The sequence below is a fragment of the Schistocerca americana genome, chromosome 11 (assembly GCF_021461395.2).
Source record: "Schistocerca americana isolate TAMUIC-IGC-003095 chromosome 11, iqSchAmer2.1, whole genome shotgun sequence".
Taxonomy (NCBI): domain Eukaryota; kingdom Metazoa; phylum Arthropoda; class Insecta; order Orthoptera; family Acrididae; genus Schistocerca; species Schistocerca americana.
Window position 1 is genome coordinate 197099354 of NC_060129.1, and position 17220 is coordinate 197116573.

Here is a 17220-nt window from a genome sequence, read left to right on the forward strand (position 1 = left end):
AGTCCATACCTGACAAATTATAGAAGTGGCTGCTCTTATAACCTAGTTTCGAATATTTTGGGATTTTCAATTCTCGCCCGATATCTACCAGTGACCTGCAACTTTTGCATCAGAATATAAAGCTCCCCAGCGAAGAGCGGAATAAACAAACACTCTGAGCATTATTTGCACAACTCACAGTACACGAAATTATGACCATTTACAACCCCAGCTCGAAAAACTCTACATTGCGAGTGCAAATTTTCAATCCACCACCTCTGTCAGGCAAATTACACTGGTTCCAGCATACCAAGGGTTCCACAGAGAGACTGCACCCTGCAGCATTCCGCACGAGATTGAGCCCCGCGTGGAAGTCGACATCGGCCGCGGTGCGATCGCGTGCCGCACGGCTCCGTGCGAGCCGACCCGCGAGTGGCACGTCGTCCGGAGAAGGCGATCGCGGCGGCGACGGTGCGGGTGGCCTCTCCATGCTGCGCCCCATCGCCAGTTGTGTCGAGATGTCCAGCCGTGATAGGTAGAAAGAGGTCGGCGCTTTCCGAACGGTGGGTAGCGCCAGCACGGCAGTGTCGATCTTTCCCGTATTTGCACCTGTACGAAGTATACAAAGTACGTGAGGATTACAGAATAATTTGTTTCAAAAACCACATTGCAGTTGGCACGTGCTCAGTTGTACTCAAAGATTTGAAATAAAAAATAAGGAAGACATGGAGGAGAAATCAATCTGGGAACACACAGAGAAAAAGAACAATGACATTAGATGTTTGAAGAATGCAACAAATTGACAGATATATACACAGTGTTTAAAAAATTGTGCCATATTCTTGCACATATTTGTCAAACAAAGAAAAAACTAGAATGAAATTTTCCCTCTACAGCGGAGTGTGCACTGATATGAAACTAGTCCCGAGTTCGAGTCTCGGTCCGGCACACAGTTTTAATCTGCCAGCAAGTTTCAAAGAAAAAACTGCTATAACCAGCTGCCCAGAAACACATACCAGGGTTGCCACAAGATTCCCCAACACTGAAATTCATGATTTCCAGATACATTTAAGCATTTTACACAGATAAATTTTAAGATCGATTGATTAATTGAGAGTGTTTATTGGGCCAAATGGCGAGATCATCAGTCCCGCAATTCCAAAGTTACTCACAGAAGGAAGAGGGTCAGCTAAAAGTGGATGGATCCAATCAGGAGAGTCGACTACAAAACAAGGAAGTTAAAACACACACACGGAAAAGGGCATAAAAGGATAGACCAAATCTAAAACTGGAAAAAAGAGTGATCTTTCCACGGGGGCGAGGTCGTGGGGTCCCAGACTGAGAAAACATGAAGAGAGGCCCCAATCACAACCACCCTGCCTCTGCTCTAGAAGTAAAGTAAAACTTTATACCTGGAAATAACCACTTTCACATAGGAAACTGAGTACCAGTTCAACTATCTGTGAATTGACTGCTAATATTAAAATTAAGGGACTATACTTAGCACAAAGGGGACATCCTACCAACACTTGGGATATCGTCAGTCTGGCTCCACAACCATATTCTGGCAGGAGGGCACAATGGGTGAGCCTGGTACAATCAATGCACAGATGGCATAAAGCAGTGGACTCCTTCTGAGAGGAGTGGCACGAAGAGCACCAACGTGCAGCAGTCTCCTAGACTGTGCGGAGTTTATTATCGAGAGCAGTAGCACACCAGATGTCATGCTACTTTTGGACCGAGACAGATTTGACGTACATCTGCGTATCCACAGCTGGAGTCACGAATGGGACTGGAATGTGAGTATCAGCTTATCTAGCCAAACAGTCGGCCTATTCATTCCCTGGGATACCCAAATGACTCGGGACTCAGCAAATGACATCTGAGCCGGGGCAAGGCCAAGGAAGGAGAGGAGGTCACGGGCAGTGGAGACCGAAGGATGACGAGAGAAGCGGGCTGCTCGATGAGCCGGTACGCGTTAAAACACTGTGGACAGAGGCTTGAGTAACAAAACGGAGGGCCCTGGTAATGGCTAGCAGCTCTGCTGTGAACACACTACGCAATTCTGGCAATAAATGGTGCTCTAAGCCAGCAGGAGATGTGAAAGTGTATCCCACTTTATCTATCGTCTTAGATCCATCAGTGTAGAAGATGGCAGCACCCTGAAACTCTGCAAGGATGGAATGTACAAGATGCTGGAAGACCATAGGGATGACAGAGACTTTAGGACTCTGCAATAGGTCGGTCCTAATCTGTGCTCTAGGAACCATCCAAGGGGAGGAGAGGGGGGGGGAGGGGGGGTCGAAGGGGGGGGGGGGGAAGGGGGGGGGGCACGTGAGAGGAAATACATGGGGTGCATTTCAATGAATGGAGACGGAGATCTCGAGAGAGGGAAGTGAGACGCATTCCAACCGGCAATCCCATCCGTGGGCAGTGATCAGGAGGGAGACATCCCTTACTTGCTACGAGGACAGGGTACACAGGATCGTCTGGAAATCTGCGAATGGTGACTGTGTAAGAAAGGATTAATTGGCTTCGTCATTATTTGTAGAGGGGGAATCCCCACTTCTGTGAGGAGATAGCCAATAGGATTAGTGTGAAAAGCACCACTAGCCAGATGCACCCCACAATGGTGAACAGGATCAAGTATTTTCAGAGCAGGAGGAGCCACTGAGCCATAAACCTGACTTCCATAATGTAGTCTGGACAAGATCAGAGCACTGTAAAGATGGAGAAGAGTGGCACGGTCTGCACCCCAGGATGTGTGGGCCAGGAAGTGGACACGATGATGTTTGGTTTGTGGGGCGTTCAACTGCGTGGTTATCAGCACCCGTACAACTTCCCAACCTTTGGCCAGTCCAATCTTGCCACTTACACGAATGATGATGAAATGATGAGGACAAAACAAACACCCAGTCATCTCGAGGCAGGTGAAAATTCCTGACCTTACCTGGAAACAAACCCAGGACCCCCGTGCTCGGGAAGCGAGAACGCGACCGTGAGACCACAATCTGCAGACAGGAAGTGGAGAGCATTAAGCTTCTGCACGCATGTAGTCTTCAGGCGGCGAATATGGGACAGCCACGTCAGCTTTTCATTGAAAAAAGGCTCACAAAATGGGACTGTCCTGCAACATCTAGGAGTTGCTCCCCTAAATAGAGTTCTGGATCAGGGTGCACTACAAATTGATGACAAAAATGCAAAACCACTGTTTTGGGGGGAGAAAATTGGAAACCACGCGAAACAGCCCACGCAAAGTTCCACCAGATGGCCCCTCGGAGTTGGCACTCGGCTGATGCTACTCAACGGGAGCTGCGCCAGATGCAAAAATCGTCGACATACAACACCGGGGTAACCTGATGGCCAACAGAGGTTACGAGCCCAGTGATGGCTACGAGGAAGAGTGTGACAATATAGAACCCTGTGGTATACCATTCTCCTGAATCCGAGGGGGTCCCGAGTGAAGTCCAACTGGAACCCAGAAGGGCCGGTGGGATAAAAACTGCAAATAAAAATCAGAAGGGGGCCGCAGAAGCCCCAGTCACGAAGGGTAACTAAAACGAGACGGCGCCAAGCCGTGTCGTATGCCTGTTTAGGTCAAAGAAGACTGTGACGAGGTGCCGACAGCTGGTAAAAGCTAGTCGGATTGCAGTTTCAAATCTGAGTAAATAGTCAGCTGGAGAGCGTCCTCCCAGAAACCACACCGATACGGGGACAAAAGGCCCCGAGGTCTGAGTGCCCAACATTATTGGTAGCTAACCATCCTCTAAAGCAGTTTACAAAGTACGCTCGTCAGGCTAATGGAGCAGTAGCTGTCGAGAGACGTTCGGGTCTTCCCAGGCTCAAGGATGGGGATAACTATACTGTCTCGCCACCGTGAGGGAAAGGACCTGTGAGACAAATGTTGAACACGCTGAGTAGACACTGCCTCGGTGTGATTTCCAAGTGTTGGATCATCTGGTTGTGGATGGGATCTGGGCCTGGGGCCGTGTCATGTGAAGAGGTAAGAGCCTGCAAGAACTGCCATTCAGTGAAAGGTTCATTATAGGGTTCAGCTTGGTGAGGGTTGAAACAGAAGGGGGAGGGGGGGGGGAGGTCTGTTCAACTCTGCGTTTCTGCCGGAGAAAGACAGCAGGATAGGAAGAGGACGCAGATGCTGTCACAAGGTGTGTCGCGAGATGTTCTGCAAGGACCAATGGATTCGTAGACAGAGCACTTTGGAGGATAGGCCCCTGGACAGTTGACTGTCACTGGCGGCCCAGAAGGCTACAGAGCTCGGATCAAACCTGCAACGGAGAGCAACATGTCCCCAGGGATGAAACATAGCACTCCCAGCATTCCTTTTTACTCCGCTTAATAAGGTAACGAGCCCTAGCACGGAGACTTAAAAGCGAGGAGATAGGTCTGTGAAGGGTGTCGTTTAAATTCTTGTGGCACCCGTCAGCGGTCCCGGACGGCGAGCGATACGTCCTCGGTCCACCACAGAATCGGTGGACGGCGAGGGGGACCTGTCGATACGAAGATAGCAGAGCCGGCAGCACGAAGAACAGTGGCAGAAATACTCTGCGTGACCACATCGATGCAGTTCGAGAGACAGGTGTCGAAGTGCTGCACAGCAGACATATATACAGGCCAACTGGTCCTGCAGAATGCCCAACCTGGAGGCCTGTCTGCCTGGCGGCAGTTGGGGAATGACAGAATCACTGGAAAGTGGTCACTGTCACAAAGATCATCACGCGGTGACCAATGAAAGCGAGCCAGGAGAGCAGGGGAGGAGATTGTGAGATCGAGAGCAGTGAAGGTTCCACGAGCGGCACTGAAGTGGGTTGGGGATCAGTCATTCAGGGGACACAAATCAAAGTTTGTAGTAAGTTGGTCATGTAGAAGACCCCTTACCCAACAAAGTGGCACTCCCGCACAGGGAGTGGTGTGCACTGAAATCCCCAAGGAGGAGATACGGGGGCAGGAGTTGCCTCAGGAAGCCTCATCCTTTGACTCGGGCTGCTGCTTCTCCCTCAGAGGGAGGGAGGAGGCATTATAAGTAAGGGAATAGGCAGACAGGGAGTGGCTTTACAGCCCTCGGAGCGCGGGTCTCTCCTCCATCCCGAAGGTGCGAGAATGGCAGGGAGGAGTGTTCTGAGACAGAGCCCCATCCTAGCAGGAGCCAGAGAAGAGGACATTTTCCCTGGCCGAGGAAGAGGAGGAGGAGGAGGAGCGGCTCCTGGAGGAGAAGGAACGGGAACACTGAGGGTGAGGAAATGAAAGGGGGGCAGGATGGGGGTAAAGGGGGAGAGGTGAGCAGGGAAAGGTGTAACTGAGGCATAGGCAGAGGAGAGATTTACAGGGTGAAATCTGTCAAATTTCTTCGGGGCTTCACGGTAGCTGAGACAGTCGAGGGTCTTTATTTCCCGAATTCTTTTTTCCATCACGTTCGTTGGACACTGCGGGGAGTGGGGAGAATGGAGACCAGAGCGGTTTACACAGTTAATCAAAGGGGTGCGAGGGCTCCCCACACGAAGAGGGTGGCCCCAGTCACTATAGGTGAGAGTGGCATAGTGTCCCGATGACACGTGGCTGAACTTGAGGCAATGGAAGCAATGCGGGGGAGGTGGAATGTACAGCTTCGCACTGCATCCGTACACCATTATTTCGACATTCTCGGGCAGGGTATCATCCTCAAATGCCACGATGAAAGTGCCACGCTCTACACGACGGTCCTCAGGGACTTTCTGGACACGGTGGACAAAATGAATGCCACGTCGTTCCAGATTAGCCGTAAGTTCATCACTGAATTTGAGGAGATGGTCCGTAAGGAAAATTACTGAGTGACTTGTGAGGAACAATAACCACGGGGTCATCTCTTATATGGTCGCAGGCACAGAGGGGGCTGGCTGACTGGCGTAAGTTGTCTTTGTAAGGAGACAGCCAGATGTCGTCTCGCTTAATGACTGAACTTCACCAAACTTGTCCTCCGCACGTTCCAAAAAAAAAAAAAAAGGGGTCCGGTGGTGGCTAGTCTCCCTGTCAGTCCTGGTACAGACCGGGAACTGTGGAAACGGTCTCGCCCAAGCCGGCACGTCTCGCCCTCCTCCCAGGGTGTATCTGAGGACGGTACGGCTGGAAAGGCAGAAACAGGAACTGAGACAGAACTATGTTAAGGAAGAGACACAACTGCAATAGAGCGGCCAGAGAGGTAAACACATTTCACGTGCCAAACGTCCGTTGTGATGCTACCCACTCCTTGTGGGCGCCACCCAGCCACAGTGATGGCCGTCTGGCAGGACGGTTGTTGCAGGGAGTTCCGATGCCCGAAAAGATGGACAACCCCTCCTAGGCTGGCACGAGCCATTCACAGCACAGGCGACAGCAGTGTGATACCTGCTCAGCCAGATGGGTACATAAAAGCCCCACCGTGTGGACCGGCTACCGAGCTGGTGACCTGGCAAGGAGGCGAAAGGGCTTTGACGGGGAGGGAAGGGAGAAGGAATGCAGGAGGAATCCCTGCCAAAGACACTGGGGGGCGGGGGAAGAGTTCTTCCCCATCTGACTCGTACTACAGATTTCAAATTTAGAGATGGTGACCAAATGCCTCAGGAGGACCAAAAAAGAAAAGCCAGAAAGGAGGAGGAAAAGCAACCAACCAAAACCATAAGACAAAGCAAAGTCATGAGGATAACCAGGCCAACATAAAGATCACCAAGAGAAGGAATGGAAGTGGAAAGGAAGGAGAACAGGGAAGGGGAAGGGAAAGCAGACCAGGAAAGAATAAAGGCTGCAATAGCTCAGGGACCAATGCACGCCACTCACATGCTCACCGAAGAGCTGTTGGCCCTCTGGGGAGACAAATCTTGAGATTTCAGGGGTAAGAAAAGATGTAAGTTGACAAAAAAATGTAAGGACTTCTGTATTTCTATACGTGTGAACAAAGATCTTAAATACTAACATCAACATCTTTTGCAATGAACTGTTTTTAGATGGAGACAGCAAGTCAAATGTTATATATGTTTCATTAAGACCACAGATTCTTTTTTCTTTTCCCTTCAGTAAAACAAAACACATTTCGTGACAAAAATACACGTTACATTGGAATCGCAAGACAGATTTAAAATACCTTTACTGATTTCAGAAATAACCTCAGAAAAAACTAGGCCTCTTGAAAGAAGTGTAAAAGGCAAGGAAGAGCTGCGTAAACCGACACTACAGGTGAGGGCCAATAAAATGTTAGTTGTACGTTTGTTATTGTCGGTTATTGCCCACTGAGTTATGTCTATTATTTTACAGGTATTGTGTGGTTTTTCTTTCACGAAATATGTGAGTATATAGTGTACAAACTGCCAGTGACTGCCACTATTATCTTCCTCTTATCAACTGTACTTTCTAATATATAAAGTACTTTCAAAGTGCCAAAATGTACTAGAATAAATAAAATGTCTATAAAATGCCGCACTGTACAATGTTCTTGCAGTGAGACAGTCGCAATTCCTGAAATCCATTCCCCACGGCCTCTGGCCAGCCGAGGAGCACCACAGTCCCGAGTCTGTGGATAAACCACGAAAATCTGCCGCATTACACACACACACACACACACACACACACACACACACACACGACCTCCAGGCAGATCAGTGAGACCAGATCAGACGGGCAGGGCCTGCACATTAGTGGGAAATGATGGGCCTCAGATCCATTAGAGATACCCTCGAAAATGGCCAGCAGTTCCGGCCCGTCACGGAAGTCCAATGGTATGACCAGCTATTTACATATCACAGACACCTTGTTGACGAAATGAAACCACAGTGACCAATCTGTGCAACAGATAACTTGCATGAATACTCTGAAAATCAATACTAATAAGGACAGGTAGCAACTCACCGTAAAGATAATCACTGAGCTGGAGACAGGCACATAGAAAAGACAATGAAACTCTCACAACTAAATTTTTGTCCAAAGCCTTTGTCAGAAAACGAGAGCGCAGACACATTCACACACAGTCACTCGGACACAACTCGTACACACAGGAGAGAATCAGATCAAAACAAACCTCTCCTCACGCCTCCCTTCCTCTCGTCGGCAGCTGCTAGGCTAGCACTGACTGCAAGCTGAGGGGAGTGGCACAAAGGGAAGAAGCAATAAGAATGAGGGAATAGGGAAGGAGCTCACGTATTCGGCTGCACCCAGCCAGCAACGATGCACGACATCTCAGTAAACAATCCATTTCATCCACTGAGACAAAAGCTAGATTTTTTTCAAATTTCCCTAATATTGCCCTGACACGTAAAAATTCCCTGATATTCCCCAATATCCAGAACTTGTAGCAACCCTGCATAATTTCTCTGATTTGGGCCATCTGCCTGTTCACACTGCAGGAGGTGCCCTATACAATTACCCTGCATTCTTGACATCCTTCAGCATTCCTTCTCAACCACGACCCAAGCTGCCCTCAGATTTTGTCACATGTACGGAATTAGCAATGTCAGAAATAAAGGAAAAGTTCAATTAAAGTTGAAAGGATATCAATGATATGATTCACTCATGACACTGCTACTCCCAATGAAAGTGAAGAAGAATTACACAACCTTTTGACTGGAATGTACTGTCTGATGAGCAAATAATATGGGTCGAGAATAAACTGAAGAAAGACAAAATTGTGATCCTGACAAAGTAAAGGAAGCCTGCTACCTTGGAAGCAAAATAACACACTAGAGATGTAGCAAAGAGGACATAAAAAGCAGAACAGAAGGGGCAAACACGCCAATCCTGACCAAAAGAAGTCTCGTAGTACCAAACATTGGCCTTCATTTGAGGAAAAAATTTTTGAGAATGTACATTTGAATCACAGCATTTTATGGTAGGGAATTGCGGACTGTGGGGAGAATGGAAAAGAAGAGAATAGACCCTTTTGAGATGTGATACTACAGCAGGACACTGAAAATTAGGTGGACTTATTAGACAATAAATAAAGAGTTTCTTTGCTGAAAGGGTCAAGATAACAGGATGTGTTACAACATCAGGGAGTAACTTCCATGGAACTAGTGGGAGCTGTAGAAAGGAAAGACAGAGATTGGAATACATCCATCAAATAACTGAGAATTTTGCGTACAAGTGATAGAGATGAAGACAGGAGATGAATTTGTGGCAGGTCACATCAAGCCAGTCAGATGACTGATCAGTGGGGAAGGGAGGGGGGAGGGAAGAGGAGCAGTAAACATCGACAGTGGGGGCGAGGGGGAGGGGATGTGTACAGGGGTGGATACTCCTGCAACATGTGTACACTGTGCTTGGGTGTGCAATACACTAATGCATGTCTCCACAGATAAAGCAGAAAGAAATTAAGGCTAGGTGAAAAAGTAGGTCACACTACTTGACCTCCGTGACCGTCACTAAAAGTTTGTGTAGGTGCTGTCATACAAAGTGCAGAAAATGAGTTGGTGTGTCTTCGTGCACAAACCACACCCGTCAGTTTTCTGTAACTGAGCAGCTGTAACAGATAGCTGTAACAGATACCGGTACGTACTAATGGCGGCACCGCGAACTGGCTCCTCACGTCATCTGACACCTCTGGTCCGAAGATGGTTTTACAGACAAACCAGTTGCCAGAATTACAAATAAATACATTATTGAAATTTGGACTGTTTTTTATTAAAATTCTCGCTCCGCGGTGCCGCCAGAATACATGACTCCACCCTCGACCCCAGATAAGGAGCCAATGTCAAAATGAAAATTATTTTTGTTCTTTGTGTTGTGACTTTGAGCAGCACAGTTAAGTTCAAACTGACTTTTACTATCAGCAACAAAAACAAAATGTGTTAAGGAGTAAATGTATTGAAAAGAGAAAGTAGGAAAGTTGACATTCTTAACGAGGATTTGTGGTGCGTACCGTTATCTACTTTACGCGATACCCTTACTAATCATTTCTGCCGAATATTTTTTAAATGTCAGTTTTAAAATACTGCAGCAAATAAGCAGAAAATAATAAAATAAACTGAATTTGTGCATTAAATTTAACAAATAGGGGAGAAAGCATGTACCTTTATGTTCCTTTCATCAGCTTAAGGAACTAGAATGCAAAATTTGATACAGCAGCACTTACCGCATGGAAAAACAGTCAAGGAAACTGATGGAAATTGAAAAACTGTAACAGAAATTCGGCTACATCGTGCAACGGAGATTCTGTCATTCTCACCCGAGTTTGCAGACTCCGGACACCCTTCGCCACCGGCAGAGCCCACATCCGCAGTGGATTCCCGGCGTTCGTCGGCAGCCGTCTTCACACACTTGACGTCTCTGTCAGCAGCCGAGCATTCCAGCTTGCCGTCCAGGTGGTGCAGCAGGTTGTAGCGGATGTTGTCCGACACTCTGCTGAAGAATGCCAGTTCCACCTCGACAGCTCGTGCCGAAGACTGTTCCGTCATCGACCTGCGTACCATTGTAGAAAAGAAGTGCGTAAAGGGTAAGATATAAATAAAATAAGTTCTTCACATTATTTTCATTGTATTCATTTAGATAGTCTTACTGTATTTTCTAATGTTCAAAAACATTGTGGGCTGTTGCATTTATAGTACCACATCGAATTGTTACTTTGAAATTTATTTTTCTTAACTAGACCATTTTCAATACAATAACAATCAGAACATCTACAAGTGTATAAAAGCACTGCACGTATGTTTCCAAAATCAGTCTGACTGTTAATGTGCTAATGACCCTCCCTGGCTTCATACAGGTAGCACTACGTACCTATTGCCGGACAGCTTCTCTGGCATAATGGTAATAAATTGTGAGTATACACACAAATCTCCCTCATGAATAAGCCTATCTATTAGTGGAAACCGTATCAGAATCCCTACAGTAATTCCTGAGATTACCCTTAACACACAAACAGAAAACGGCAGTGAGAGACTTTAATTTATACAATATAAAGATATTTATATAAGGAAATTTGACTTGTATGTGGGAATAAATTCCTGTTTTCACAGGACACAAATTTGTCTTAAATACAATTCCACATAGGTCATCAAATTACGTTTTGTTAATGTTGGATACCACATCTGTATTTGAAAGCTGCCTCGTAAAGCAAAATAAAAGCTGAAGTAAGGCCTTCAGTGGTTACAATAAATTGAAGTTAATTATTTGCAAAATGGTTTAGACAAAGTATAAAGGCAATAATAAAGCCTCTAAATATGTTCATTTTGAAGCTTTACAGGTCCATTTCCAATGCAAACAATTCATTTGTAGTTGAAACCATTAGTGTACAAACCCTATGTCAGAGCTATATACTGTTGATATTTGTGAAAAAGAGTACAGCTGCCCTTGCAGAATGTAAATGATGATCCAATTACATAAATGAAAGAATTTAGGAACCTGAAAGTGGTGATATCCAATGCTAAATACACACACCCAGTACGTGAGCATAAGAATGACACTCATAATCAAAGTATCCTGTTGACTATCAGAGTGGTAAGGAATTACAAATTGTTTAACTGATGTGCACAAACTACACATCAGAGATATGTACATAACGATCAATAGTGTTCACAGATATCACGTGTCGTTCACGTGCTCGTGCACTGTGTCTCTCTTACAATTTTCATCATCTTATATTCTTTCACACATTTACTCCTATCATCATCCATCTGTTTTCCACAGCAGATGTACTCTTCTTTCACATCTCTCAATAGCACATTTTCTGTTACTTGGCAAATAAATTGTTTGTACGGGAAATAGACCTATAATGTGCAAAAATAAATATATCTAACAGCTGCATTTTATTTTGTATTTTATAATTTGGTAATAGTACAGTGGTGAAGAAGACTATAAGAATATGCGATGAAAAGAGTTCAAAATTATCCAATTTCTGTCCTCGCTCATACCTTCCACTGCCGTACCTGGTGGTAGTGGTGAAGACGGAGACGGGAAGCTTCTTGATCTTCTTCTGCTTCTGGCAGGAGGCGCCCGGCGCCGACGACGAGGAACCTGCCGTCTGGTAGTCAGAGTCCCCGGCACTCGAGGACACGGCCTGCGACACGAGTGAGAACTGTGCCAAAAACTATTATTGGGCACAACTGGGCTACAAAACTACACATTCCTTTCACCGATGTGGACATCGATAAGAATTTTGTGGGTAAACCGTCAGTCCACATCTAATATTACTGCTATAGAAATGTTCATTTAGGGCACAAATAATTCTGAAACTAATTTTTAGGGACAAAAGTACTTTAGACTTTCACCCACTTACTAGTGTCGTTCAAAACATAATGACCCACATTCGCACCCCCCACCCCCAAACATTCTTTTTTGGTGAAAGCTGTTGTCCTGCACCCGTTGCCACATTCTCACTGTACAAATTACACCCACACTCTCACTCTCTGCCAAGCGTGTTCCGTGATGTAAGGAATCTAACTGGTCAAAACAGATGGTAAGTCCACAGGGCACCAGATCGGATTACAGGGTGGGTGAGGCAGCGACGTCTGACTCGACTCGGTAATGTGTTCCCCAGTCCCTGAATCTCTCGTGCGAGTGTTCACCGTTGTGTAGAAGCGAGATTTCTTTCCTTCGGATTCCTGTGAGACTGAACACATCAGAAATTGGTCTCGAGTTTCTTCAGAACCTTCACGTATGTCTCTGAATCGATGGCTGACCCCTTTGGCAACACTCCCACAAGAATGATGCCATCACTATCACACAAAGAGTGTCATCACAACTTTTGCCAGCAGAGGGAGCTGTCTCGAATTTCTTCTTTTATGGGGATTTAGGATGTTGCCACTCCAGTGACGGCCCTTTTGTTTCCAAGTCAAAGAGGCACATCCAGGTTTCGTACCTGTAACGATTTGTGACAGAATGGTCTCTCCGTTGGTCTCCAACTGATATAACAGTTAAGATGAAATGGCTTTTCTTTCAATCTTGTGATCCCATCCACACCTTTAAATATCCAGTCACTGCGCGGATTTCCAACGCTCACTCATAGTTGTAGAGTCAACTGTAGAGTTGTGATGCACCGGTTTGCTCAAATAAGGGCAACTGCAAGATTCACCACACTGGGGGCAGTGGCTGTGACAAGGACGTCCCGAACACGGCCAATGGCGAAACTCTGCTTCTGCACTTCCTGATGCTGTAACTCCCTTTACTCGTCACCTGACAGTACTCCCGTCAACTATGTTATTACCGTACACTGCACACACAAACATTACAGACATTCACCAGAGTGTCTTTTTCCGCAACCGAAAATTCAGTTACAGCCCCGTAATGCCGTCGCTAATTTTGAGCATTACTCTCCAAGCAGCAGCTCCATTGCAACCGTATGTGGGGCAAGTGGGCAGGTGCCGATACGTAATTAGTCACATGAGCCCATTCGTAAATCACGCAGCAGCCGGACCGAGCCGTGTTACCCCAGTGGCACTGCAGAATCGCAATGCAACTTCAAACCGGGCTGCAGAGTATTTCCACACTGTCAGGACACAACAGTGAGGAGCTGCACGTACCTGGAAGCAATGTACCGACACGACAAGTGACCAATTAATCACTATAAATATCCTATAAGTCTAGCACACTTGTGCACAGTCTGACAGCGCCTCCTGCAATATCGGATCGACGCAAGTCTTACCTCGCAAGGGGGCACCCAGAGGCCGGCGCCAGTCCGCGAAGCTGTCTCAACCAGACCAGTTCACAATTCTAAGCCCCCATCCGTGGCCTAGAATGAGACGACAGATGAGGCGACCCCAGGCTCCACAGCAGCCACCGAATGCCAGCCTCGGAGGGAAGCAGTTTGAGACGGGGCAATACTGCTGCCTGCAGTTTCGACCGGGGTGAGCTTCTAATCCGTTAGTGATAGACCCGAGAGAATTTGACAGACGTTAATATCACTGGCACTGCTCACTCTGGCCACACAGACCTAACTCGGGCAAGTGCTGCCGAGTGAGCAACAGTGCCAGAAAACTGGGACACGGACGTCAAATGGCCAGCCCGCTGACTTGACCTTCCGATGTCAACGGCACCACTGACAGATGTACACCTGCAGGGGGTGTATCCAGTGGCATTGCAGCATTTCAACATAGTACCACGAGACTAAATAAATGACGATATATTTTGCAGCTGAGTTTCCCTAGCCACCTCTGGCTGCCACCACCACTGCCTCCACAACCCGCAAGTCCACCTACCTTTACACCGTAGTGGCTCCACTCACTCTGGGTCACCACAGCACATTGCTCGTAATGACTATTTCGCATGGATGTCATTTTGAAGGGTCACTAAAGCTCTGCAATCTGTTATAATGTTTTGAAACTTCACACACATACAGAAGAATCGTCAAATTTGAAGCACCAAAAAGGACGGACGGACGGACGGACACACACACACACACACACACACACACACACACAGTTTCTCTCCTATGGGTCATCAGGGGCACATTTTCTCTGGTGTTTCGACAGATACTTGCAATTTTGTTTTTTTAAGTGCAGCTGGAGTCAGCCAGCCAAATGCTGCTCATCAACACTTTCATGTGACCCCCAGAGCTGACAAGGTGTCAAATCATTTTCCATTACAAGCAAAATGATTTTTAAAGTGGAATTTTAGATGACCATGAAAAGTGTGTTTCATTAATTTGTACTAAGAGCAACATAAAACATTGCGAAAAACCAACAGTACTGCCCAGGCCCGCGCCGACTCACCACTGACAGGGAACAGACAAATTCTAGCACACAAAATGCTCTCTCCCCTCAGTTCGCCACCATTTTTAGCAACTAAGGTCAGTGGCACACCACTGTCGGCATTTGTCTCAACTACTTTGCCAGCAGGTATCATTTGTCACACAATGTTTAGCCATTTACGTATAACAATTTTTTTAAATGTTTAATGGACTTCGTAAGAACTCTGTAGAAGACCATACCTTGTACTCAACATGTACATACTTACTTACTTACACTGGCCACACAAACTGCAGCCGGTCGTTGGCCTCACTCAGTCCAGCCTTCCACCCTTTCCTGTCATCTGCATCTTCATCTTCATCTCCCAGACCCAGTATCAGTACGTCTCCCACGACATTGTCCTTCTATCTCATTCTCGGCCATCCCAGTGGTCTCTCCCCTTCAGCTCCTCCATCCATTCCAGCCTTTATTACCCCTCTCCTCCTCACACGTCAGTCCCATCTTAGTCTCTTAATTTTCACACTCGCTATGACGTCAGGCAGTGTGTATACCTGTGTGAGTCCTCTGGTTTTCCTTATCCTCCACTGTTCATTTTCTTTCACTGGTCCATATATTTTTCTCAGTACTTTATTTTCAAAAGTGATGAGTTTTTTCTCTGTTTTCTTTGTCATGGTCCACATCTCACTTGCATAGCACACTATTGGCTTGTGATGGTCTCACATATTTTTATTTTTGCCAACCTACATAGTAACTTCAATCTTATGATGATGTGCATAGCTCCTAGACATCTTCACCCAGCTCGAATTCTTGTTACTATCTCTTGTTCTATAAGGTTTTGCTGGCCGATGTTACTCGACATGTAAAGGTGTCGTATATTCCCAGCAAATGAAATCAAATGGAGAAGAGGTGAGCTTCCATATGTAGGACAAGAAAAGTTCAACATGTGTGCACATTTAGTTCTATTTTGTGATTTGATCTGTTTTGGTTCCCCTTGTTGCAATTTGATACCAGCTTCTCTCAACTTTGAGAACGTCGATCATCGAAATGCTCCTCACTGCCACCCGAGTTGCTCCAGAGCGTGATGAAGGCTGCCTGGCACTTTATTGCAAATAGCAGAGTAACTGTGTAGATGTAGATTTAGATGAAGGCACCACAGATGACCCTGATCTCGTGGAACAGTCAAATCTGGAATTGATCTCCAAATCTCTGTCACACAAAAGCCCCCCAGCAGCCCGGATTACAGTAATAGTTAACAACTCGCAGGTCAGACCAAGGCGTGACAAGTTAAACATTGAAATACATCTTTAAATCTTTAGAATTAAAAAAAAAAAAGGTGTGGTCAATGTCTTTGTTCTTAATACAGAAGCTCCCATCTGTGCATTTATGATACCACCTCTTCTGACAGGTTCTTTCATGCGATATATCTCGATGATGCCTAAGGGTTGGGGGAGGGAGGAGGGAGGGGGAGGGTGAAATGAGCGAACTGCTAATAAAACTAAATATTTATCTAAAATAAAAATATTCTGAGACAAGAAAAGACTTTCTTTTTTTCAAGAAATTTAATGCAGCTGCATACCCACACAGTAAAAAAAATGAACAGTTAGCAAAAAATGAGAACTTGCGAAGTTTCATATCAAGTACTATGACAATACAGCGACAAAAACCGTTTTATGTTCTTTGCTTTTTGATATCTCAAAACTTTCACAGTTACCAACATCTGTGGCCAAGTGTACTTTCTCCCTATCTGCAGATGTTGAAAGCCAAAATGTACACCACAGTAAACCAAAGATTAACTGACAAACATCTGAACATCTGTTCAGTCTACTTCACAAAGCAAACATTTCACATTATTGGTTTTGATATATTATGGGCATCATCTCATGTAATGTTATGTTGTAATCACAGAGTGAGTCACCAAAAACATAAACAAAACTTTTCACAAAATACACCAAGCAAATTAGCATGCACTAAAGTGAGAGGAGTTTGAGAGACAGGCTGAGGACCTCAAGGGTACAGGTACGGCATCTACTAAACGAGTTACACCAACTGTAAACTCGAATCCCACAATTTGTTAACATCGGAAGTCGATAGTGATCAGTCTGTGATTTTACAAGTTCTCACATTAAGCTGTGCCAGTGCGTCGTGCACAAATGATGCTCGACCGTACCGTATCGGAAATGGTGGGTTGAGGTGGTAACACAATGTCCGTCAACTAGAAGAATGACCGAGAGATACCAACAACTTAGAACATTCACAAACAATACCAAGTAGTAACTGGAAAAATACACTTTTTACGTCGCTCAATTTGCTAATTATTTATTTTTGAGACCTGGGTTTCAGGACGATGTGCATAATGGTACTGTTTATATCTCTACAATTATGCACAACAACATCTTTATTAGTTATGTTAGTGATAGGCAATAAGTTAATAATCGAAAAGAGAGCCACAAAAATAAATAACTCGTGAATCGAGAGGGGAAAAAAGTAAGCCTTCCACATAATCGTGGGTTGCACAGTATCAATTGCGGAACAAACAAAACTTATCACCGAAAGTACTTGCTGCTGCTTCCAAGTCTCGTACGTTCTGTCATTTAACTATGGC

At 45.7% G+C, this 17220-nt stretch overlaps 1 protein-coding gene across 1 annotated transcript in view; it reads right to left on the reverse strand.

The window, feature by feature from the left end:
* Window positions 1-17220, reverse strand: part of LOC124553547 — a 328767-nt gene that overhangs the window by 152295 nt on the left and 159252 nt on the right. The window contains exons 9-11 of the mRNA XM_047127394.1: window positions 11847-11992; window positions 10163-10395; window positions 290-588 (exon numbers count right to left, since the gene is read on the reverse strand). Of these exons, the coding sequence (XP_046983350.1) occupies window positions 290-588; window positions 10163-10395; window positions 11847-11992 (678 nt within the window). The remainder of the gene's footprint in view (window positions 1-289; window positions 589-10162; window positions 10396-11846; window positions 11993-17220) is intronic.